The sequence below is a fragment of the Primulina huaijiensis genome, unplaced genomic scaffold (assembly GCF_012295235.1).
Source record: "Primulina huaijiensis isolate GDHJ02 unplaced genomic scaffold, ASM1229523v2 scaffold24189, whole genome shotgun sequence".
Classification (NCBI taxonomy): domain Eukaryota; kingdom Viridiplantae; phylum Streptophyta; class Magnoliopsida; order Lamiales; family Gesneriaceae; genus Primulina; species Primulina huaijiensis.
The window spans coordinates 1-9,947 of NW_027355948.1; the positions used below are offsets into that span (position 1 = coordinate 1).

At 39.7% G+C, this 9,947-nt stretch overlaps 1 protein-coding gene across 1 annotated transcript; it reads left to right on the forward strand.

Annotated features, from left to right (window-relative positions):
- Positions 1-736: 736 nt before the first annotated feature.
- On the forward strand, positions 737-1,333 carry LOC140967190 (uncharacterized). Its single transcript, XM_073427594.1, has one exon. The coding sequence runs from the start codon at positions 737-739 to the stop codon at positions 1,331-1,333; it is 597 nt and encodes a 198-aa protein (XP_073283695.1).
- Positions 1,334-9,947: the final 8,614 nt, after the last annotated feature.

The window sequence follows — 9,947 nt, forward strand, 5'->3', positions numbered from 1 at the left end:
TAATTTTAGCGACGGTGTATAAAACCGTCGCTCTTTAGCGACTATATTAATTACGACCGTCGCTAATTTTAGCGACGGTTAACGATGATTTCCGTCGCAACTTAATTTGCGACGGTTATTTAAAAACCGTCGCAAATTGTAACTACCACATCACTCTTTAACCGTTGTCTTTTAGCGAATTCTTTAACCACATGACCTTTGACAACGGTTTCGTATACCTACGACAACGGTTTTTCACCGTCATCTTTAGACGTCCACGACAACGGTTTTTCACCGTTGTCTTTGAGCACACCCTTTAACCACAGGGCTTCTAACAACGGTTTTAAAAGGCCTACAACAAAGGGGAAAAACCGTTGTCGTAGGCCTTTTTTCTTGTAGTGCAGGAAGATCAGTCGTCAAGCCTCAATCTGTAAGTTTAATTTCTTTATATGATTCTTATGATAATACCTGCATGATTACATGGATTATATGTTTACGTTACATGTTTAATAGCTTTATGAGGATAAATGTTATATATGCTTAAAATTGTTCAAAAATAGATTATTATATGCTACATGATTAGAAAACTTAAATTTAAATATATGTTGGTTACGCTTAGAAATTTGGAAAACGTTCAGATATAATGCCTCCTAGACGCGCACCTAGTACCGATAGGTAAGCTGAGAATGTTGAGGATCGTCATGTGAATGCACCCATACCTCCTAATGGGGATGCTGCTATTCGTGCACTAGAGGGCATGGCACGCTTCTTTGAGAAGCAATTTCAGCATGCTCCGAGGCCACAACATGATGTATATGGTCAGTTCCGGATGCAGGGTCCGAACGAATTTTCTAGCACCACTGACCCATGTGCTGCTGAGGGTTGGATTCGATCACTTGAGGTGCACTTTCACTATCTGAATATGGGGGATGCTGACCGCGTGAGGTGTGCTACTTATATGTTTAGAGATGATGCTTCTCTTTGGTGGGAAGGAGCTGAACATGGCATTAATCTTGCCACACTTACGTGGGTTCGATTCAAGGAAATATTCTATGACAAATACTTTACTGCAGACGTCCGAGGACGCTTGAAGAGGGAATTCTTGACTCCCCGCCAGGGAGACACTATTGTGGCTGAGTTTGTTAGGAAGTTTGATAGGGGTTGTCACTTCGTACCCTTTATTGCTAGGGATGCTGCTGAGAAACTTAGACACTTTCTGGATTGTCTACGACCTACCATACACCGTGATATAATGATGATGCAACCCATGAATTATGCGGCTGCCACTGCCTATGCATTCCAAGCCGAGCAAGCCTTGAAAGATATTGATTTTGAGATGCAGCGCAAAAGGTAGCAACACCAAAAGAATTCTCTGCCAAATAAGAAGCCATATATGGTATCTCCTAGACCTCAAGGGCAACAAAATCCCCAAGGACAAGTGAAGAAGCCAGGACCACCCAAACCACCACAACCTGGAGCACCAAAACCTGTTGTGAAACGTCCTGTCCTTTTCATTGCTTTGAAAGTGCTGAAATTTTTTTTTCTTTAGTTTCGTTTATCCCATGAAAATATTTTTATAAAATATTTTACCCTTTAAAATGAAACATAAACCAACTAGCATTTTAAGAAATCAATGAAATAGTCATAAAAATGGAATCGTCAATTGGTTTTACCAACCCTAAAAATAATAATTTGAAAAGAATAGCCCATACTAAACCTCTCAAAAAGCATAAATAAATAGTCTTAAAATCTTCAATTATAAATCATGATTCATTAGTCATAAGTGCGGAAATAAGTAGAAGCGCTGGTCCTCGGGTTGTGTGCGCCTTCAGTCTAGTCAGATCATCCGTCAAGACCTCCCTCAAACTCATCTGCATCCATCACACCTAGTGAGTCTAAAGACTCAACACACCATAATCTTTATAACAAGTAATACATATAAAACCACATGCAACAGTGAAAATACTTTTAGGTGAAAATAATATTTCATGACATGCATAAACCTTGATCTTTTCCTTTATTTTTCCTTATCATGACATAAAAACATTTTAACATGATCATAAATATTTTCCTTTTCCCTTTTTTCCTTTTCCTTTTTCCTTTGTTGAATTCAGATCGTTAATTGTGACTTTCCTGATCATGATCATAAGAGTCGATGGATCCATCTACATGTAACCACAGTACTGGGCGGCGGGGACATCAGCAACACTCTCACCGGTCAACTGAGCCTTGGCCTATCATGATTCGAATAGAAATACAATCGTCGGGGTTCCCTCTGGGNGAATAGCCTTTACATTTTTTTTTTTTTGAAACCAAGCATGCAACATGTATTTTTAAATGTCTTCCTTAAATCATAAAAATCCCATGGACATTTAAAAATCATAATTAAATCATGAACATCTCATATAAATTTAAAAATAACAATGATATGATAAAAATAGCATTTAGGTCACTGCCATGACGTTTACTAATTTCTATGTGTAAAAAGACCGTTTTACCCCTAGACGTAAAATTTCTCGAATTTGACTTTTTCTTTAATTCATTCACTCTAGCATGTCCCAAATAATTATTTAAGCCTAAATTAATTTTCTCATAATTTTATTTAGCTTAAAAATTAGACTTCCTCATTTATCATTAATTAATTGTTTTGATGGTGTTTTAATCCCGAAAAATCCCAAACTTTAATATAAAATTCCTAAATTCTAAATTTAGTCTTTTTATATTTCTTTAGCCCTTATGGACCACGACTCGACCCCCGAGGGCCGTTTTCCAATTTTTTTTATTTATTTTAAAACCCTATTTGATACCTAAACTTCGACCCCGAGCCAACTTCCGATTTTCACGAGTTACCCTCGGACCATGCTGGTCCAAAACTTGCCCAACATCCTAAATTAGCCTACTGGACTCTAACTTTGCAAAACAACACCTCACACCTTGAAAACGAAGGTCCCCTCTACTGCCTATATGCTGGCCGAGACTTTTGAAGTGCATGGACTCTACGTTGCTGCCTTCAGGACCCTAGCCGACCACCCTAGCCACGAACCCACATGCCTAACCCTTACCTAGGACCCTGAGGACTCGCCCTACCCCTGCCCAGCAAGCCTGGATCGAGCCCTCCCCTTTCCCGCAGCCGCGCACCCCATGCACGTGAACTGCTGCTTCTCGGGTGGGAGTCCTTGCTTGCAAGGACTTCTCCCTTCACTTCTAGACCGAGTCCTAGCATGGCTAGGACTCTCCCCTAACCCAAGACAGACCCTCGTCGAGCCCTAGCCCAAAGCCAAGGCCGACCCGTCACCTCACCCATGAACCCGATCGCCCCAACTCCTTGACAGCAAGTTCACGGGTTCTGCTAGTTCTTGTTCCCTTTTCTTCTTGTTCTAGCCGAGGGTTGTGTGGTGTGTGGGATTCAACAGCGTGTTAAAACCTTCCTTAACCTTAACCTGGTCATGGCAGCCCCTTAACCAAACATTAAACATGATATTGGATTCAAAAAAATATCGGGTTTCATCATGCCCACGCAAAATACCGAAATTATGAAAATAGTTTTCATGTTCTTCATGCATACATCAATTCAAACAAATACTATGACATGATGGATGAGAAAAGGGAGATGAAGGTGTGCCTTTGCGTTAAATGCGCTCGAATAACAGTTGACTACGAAGAACGGGACGCGACGATGGCTTCTACCTTGCTTGCCTTTCGAAAATCTCCTCCCAATGTGTGTGTGTGTGCTGCCGTGAGATTGAAGGGTTGGGGGAAAGTGTTTTCAGAAAATAAAATAGGGTGGTGGCCGCTTGATTTGATTCTAGAATAGGGTTTGTGAATTAATTTAATACATTAAATACTAATTTATTTACTAAGTAGGCTTTAGGCCTATCAAGCCATAAAATTTAAGCCCATTAGTTTTAATTAGGATTTAATAAAATAATAACAAAGTTTTTCTTTAATTAAATATGTGAATTTACTAGCCGGGTTGCCAAAAAGCTCGCATTTTAGTTGAAAAACAAACACCGATAAAATTTACGTCCCGGCGTATAAACTCACCTCAAAACCTCATATTTTCAAAAATACTAAAAAGCAACACTCATATTTTAAATAATTAAAAACAATTATTTAATAAAAACATTTTACGTTTTTCAGCCTTCGGTCCCCGTTCCTCAATCGTCACTTGAATAACCTTAAAAATACAGTTTTTTGCATGATGAAAATAAAAATCTCATTTAGCATATAAACAAGTATGTCACATAATTAAATGGCAATTAAAATAAGTCATTTACTTATTTTTCATTACTTTCTAGATTCGCATGCAGTTGGATTACGTCGTCTTAATTTTGGAACTTACAATTCCTCCCTCCCTTAAATAAAATTTCGTCCTCGAAATTAGAACTTACCGAATAGTTTTGGATAGCGACTCTTCAAGTCTCTCTCGTTTTCCCAAGTAGCTTCCTCTTCCGAGTGATTCAACCACTTGACTTTGACCATTGGAATGACTTTGTTCCTCAATCGTCTTTCTTGCTTTGCTAAGATCTGGACAGGTCTTTCTTCATATGTCATATTTGGAGTTAATTGAAGAGGTTCATAATTAAGCACATGTGACGGATTCGACATGTACTTCCGCAACATTGAAATGTGGAACACATTGTGAACTCCTGCAAGCGCTGGTGGCAATGTCACTCTATAAGCTAGTGTACCAATCCTCTCCAAAATCTCAAATGGACCAATAAATCTTGGGCCTAGTTTCCCCTTTTTTCCAAAACGCATAACACCCTTCATGGGTGCTATTTTCACAAATACGTGATCTCCCACTGAAACTCTAAGTCCCTACGTCGTTTGTCTGCATAACTCTTTTGTCGGCTTTGCACCGTCTTCATTCTATCGCGAATTTTGACTTTAAGCTCGGTAGTCTCTTCAATCACCTCTGGACCAATCTCTCTTCTTTCGTCCACTTCGTCCCAATGAATAGGAGATCTACATTTCCTTCCGTAAAGTGCCTCAAAAGGAGCCGTCCCGATTGATGATTGATAGCTATTATTGTAGGTGAACTCCACTAGAGGTAATTTTGGTTCCCAACTGCCTTGGAAATCAATAACACATGCTCGAAGTAGATCTTCAAAAATCTGTATAACTCTTTCTGACTGTCCATCGGTTTGAGGATGAAATGTTGTACTGAATAGTAACTTGGTTCCCATCGCTGCATGTAGACTTTTCCAGAAAGATGACGTGAACCTCGGATCTCTGTCAGAAAGAATGGATACAGGAATCCCATGCAGACAAACTATCTCTCGAAGAAGGTCGTTCTGATAGGTAGAAAGTGCGCTGATTTAGTAAGACGATCAACTATCACCCATATAGCATTAAACCCCTTAACTGTCTTTGGCAATCCCACAACGAAGTCCATGGTGACATTTTCCCATTTCCACTCGGGAATAGGGAGTGGCTTCAATTTACTTGCTGGTCTTTGATGCTCTGCTTTAACTTGTTGGCAAGTCAAACAATCGGATACAAACTTCAGAATGTCTCTCTTCATGCCTGGCCACCAATATAGCAACTGTAAATCTTTGTACATTTTCGTGCCCCCCGGGTGAATGGAGTAAGGTGTGTCATGGGCTTCCTTCATAATAAGGCCTCTCAAAGAATCGTCACTAGGAACCCATAACCGATCTCGATAACGAACTATACCATCCACCTCTGAATATAATTTCCGACCCTTGGCTTCATCTCTAGCTCTCCACTTTTGTCACTGTTCATCAGTGGACTGCCCATCACGAATTCTATCCCTCAAGTTCGACTGTACCGATAATGTGGCAAGATTAGGGGCCTCGCTCCTAGCATACACTGTCAGCTCAAACCGCTGTATCTCGGACTGCAACGGTCTTTGGAGTGATAGATGAGTGATAACTGCTACTTTTCTACTTAGTGCGTCTGCCACTACATTAGCTTTTCCCGGATCGTAGCTAATGTCACAATCATAATCTTTTACTAGCTCAAGCCATCTGCTCTGTCTCATATTCAGCTCTTTTTGGGTGAAGAAGTATTTCAAACTTTTATGATCGATGAATATCTTACATTTCTCCCCATAAAGGTAGTGTCTCCAAATTTTCAAAGCAAAAACTACTACTGCAAGCTCAAGATCATGAGTGGGGTAGTTCTTCTCGTGAATCTTCAACTGTCTCGACGCATAGGCCATAACTCGGTCATTTTGCATCAGAACTGCGCCCAATCCAAGTTTAGCTGCGTCGGTATAAAGAACATAATCCCCTTGCCCCGATGGCATAGCTAATACTCGTGCTAAAATCAAGGCTTGCTTCAACTTGTCAAAACTGTCTTGACACTCTGATCCCCATATAAACTTTGCATTCTTTTTGGTCAAGGATGTCAAAGGTACTGCAATAGAAGAGAATCCCTGAATAAACTTGCGATAATAGCCGGCTAATCCCAAGAAACTGCGAATCTCGGTAACACTCTTCGGTACTGGCCACTCTTTCACTGCCTCGACTTTGCTTGGATCAACTTCAACGCCATTACGAGAAATGATGTGGCCTAAAAATGCCACTCTATCGAGCCAAAACTCGCACTTACTAAATTTTGCATATAGCTTCCTGTCTTGTAGTACTTGCAGTACTGTCCTCAAATGACGACTATGCTCCTCTTTGTTCTTCGAATAAATCAATATATCATCAATGAAGACAATAATAAACTGATCCAGATACGGCTGAAATACGCGATTCATGAGATCCATGAAGATCGCTGGTGCATTAGTCAGACCGAATGGCATGACCATAAACTCATAGTGCCCATATCTAGTACGGAATGCTGTCTTGTGCACGTCAGACTCTTTCACTTTTAATTGATGGTATCCAGATCGCAGATCAATTTTTGAAAATACAGCGTCTCCTTGCAACTGATCAAATAAATCTTTAATCCTTGGCAGTGGATATTTGTTTTTGATAGTGACCTTGTTAAGTTCCCGAAAATCGATGCAAAGACGCATACTACCATCTTTCTTCTTCACAAATAATACCGGTACGCGCCATGGAGAATAACTAGGGCGAATGAAACCCTTGTCTAGCAATTCTTGGATTTGATCTTTCAATTCTTTCATTTCAGCGGGTGCTAGACGATAAGGTGCTTTAGCTATAGGAACGGTGCCCGGCATAAGATCAATAGAGAATTCCACTTCACGATCAGGTGGAATACCAGAAACGTCCTCGGGAAAGACGCTAGGAAAATCCCTTACAATGTCAACATCTTCTAATTTCTGACTGATAGATTCCTGTACAGTAGTGACACAGGCTAAATAAGCTTGGCATCCACGTTTAATAAGCTTCCTCGCACATAGACAAGAGATAATGTGCAGCATTTGCTTGTTTCTTGCCGTCTCGAAAACAAAAGATTTACCAGTAGGTGGCCTAATAGATACCGATCGCTGACGAAAATCAATCAAAGCTCCATTTACTGATAGCCAATACATCCCCAATATAATATCAAATTCGGGCATAGGAAGCACAATAAGATCTGCCCGAACAACATCCTTGAATAAACGAAGCTCCAGATTCTTGACAATTTTAGATGTGAGCATTTGTTCACCGGATGGAATAGAAACTTTGAAGCCCAAACACATATGTTGAGGAGTAATATTCAGTCTTTTGATGAAGGTTTCAGAAATGAATGAATGTGTAGCTCGCGAGTCTAAAAGTGCATAGGTTGCTACACCTTGAATGATAATCCTCCCTGCGGTGAAAATGTCTTTTAAATCTTTTTGTGTTGAATCTTAAGGATTTACTATCATTAATTCCCAAAGTTGTATGAAGAATTTGTGTGGAACTCAAACCTATCTTGGAAAAATTGCACTTTAGTCCCTCAACTATTGAGATTTGCAATGCTGACCCAAAATTTTCGAGTTATTGCAATTAAGTCCTTAAACTTTTTGAAATTGTTAATTTTAGCTTTTGAAGTTCCCGTAAATTACATTTATGGCCCTTAAGTTTTCGGTACTTGCTTTTTGGTCCCTTAATTATCGAAAATTGTTTTTTAGACCTTAAAATTTTGAAATTTGCACATTTAACCCCCAATGATTCGAATTCCTCTAAAAATCCTTTAGTTAAGATCTTCTTTAATTTTGGCCCTAAAATTTTTATTTGGAATCATTTCATCCTTCACATAAAATAAAGAACAAAATTCAAATCATTTTCTAGGGTTTCTAAAATCATAACTTAAGTCCAACTAGGTAGAACATGCAATCTAATTTTCACTAGGTTAATCCTTTTCTCTAATCAATTCTAATGTCCAATTTAACATTTCATGCAATAATAAACAATGTAAAAATGTTAAATGACTAGGTTACCAGTGATGAGTGTAGTGTCTGTCTCTTCCTCAGCTTACTCGGCATTCATAACATAAGCTCGTGCCGTGGTAGCCGCTTTCCTCTTTGGGCAATCTATAGCTTTGTGACCAGCCTCTTTGCAGTAGAAACATTTAAATGATCCCAATTCGCATTTGCCAAGATGTAGACGGTTGCACTCCTTGCATGGTTGCTTTTCAGCAGGCTTTGGTGCTCCAGGGTTTTGTGGCTTTGGTGGCGCTGGCTTCTTGACTTGACCTTGGGGCTTTTGGGGCCCTTGAGGTCTAGGAGGACCAATATTCGGCTTCTTGTTGGGTTGATTGTTATTCTGATAGTGCTGCCTCTTACGCTGAATCTCAAAGTCAATGTCCCTCAAGGACTGCTCAGCCTGATATGCATAAGTAACTGCCATAGCATAATTCTCCGGACGCATCATCATAACTTTATCCCGAATGGTAGGTCGTAGGCCATCCATAAAATGTCTAAGCTTTTCTTCCGCATCCCTGGCAATAAGGGGTACAAAGTGACAACCCCTATCAAATTTCTTCACAAACTCAGCAACAGTAGCATCACCCTGACGGAGGGCCATAAATTCCCTCTTTATTCGGCTCCTAGCATCCGGAGTGAAATATTTCTCATAGAACTTTGTCTTGAACTGTGCCCAAGTGAGTGTAGTAAGGTCAACACCATGCTCGGCTCCTTCCCACCATAAAGAAGCGTCGTCCCTAAGTAGATAAGTANACTGCTGCTGCTGTAACTATTGCTCGAAGAGACGAGCCATACCCTCTAATGCACGAGTAGCAGGATCCCCCGGTGGTGGTGGTTGTGGTACGTTTCCTTGTTGATTCATACTGTTCTCTGCTTGGTTTCCATTAACGGGGGCACGTCTAGGAGGCATTTTATCTGAACGTTTTCCAAATTTCTTAACGTGACCATCATGCATTTAAATCTAAATTTTCTAATCATGTGACATAGCCTATCCCATTTAACAATTGAAGCATGCACGCATAAATACTCAAGAATCTAATAAACATGTAACGTAAACACCTTATTCATGACATAATGCAGGTAACACCATATAATCATATAAAGCATGTATACTTACAATTTGAGGCTTGACGACTGATCTTTCCGGCGCTGATGGTGGCACAACCCTTTACAGGACCCTTGGCTCTGATACCGACCGAAACGTCCTGCCCTTTTCATTGCTTTGAAAGTGCTAGAAATTTTTTTTTCCTTTAGTTTCGTCAATCCCATGAAAATATTTTTATAAAATATTTTACCCTTTAAAATGAAACATCAACCAACTAGCATTTTAAGAAATCAATGAAATAGTCATAAAAATGGAATCGTCAATTTGTTTTACCAACCCTAAAAACAATAATTTGAAAAGAATAGCCCATACTAAACCTCTTAAAAATCTCTCAAAAAGTATAAATAAATAGTCTTAAAATCTTCAATTATAAATCATGATTCATAAGTCAGAAGTGCGGAAATAAGTAGAAGCGCTGGTCCTCGGGTTGTGTGCGCCTTCAGTCCAGTCAGATCATCTGTCAAGTCCTCCCTCAAACTCACCTGCATCCATCACACCTAGTGAGTCAACACACCATAATATTTATAACAAGTA

Coding starts and splice junctions, on each gene's coding strand:
- LOC140967190 (XM_073427594.1), top strand. CDS start 737: ATGGCACGCTTCTTTGAGAAGCAATTTCAGCATGCTCCGAGGCCACAA.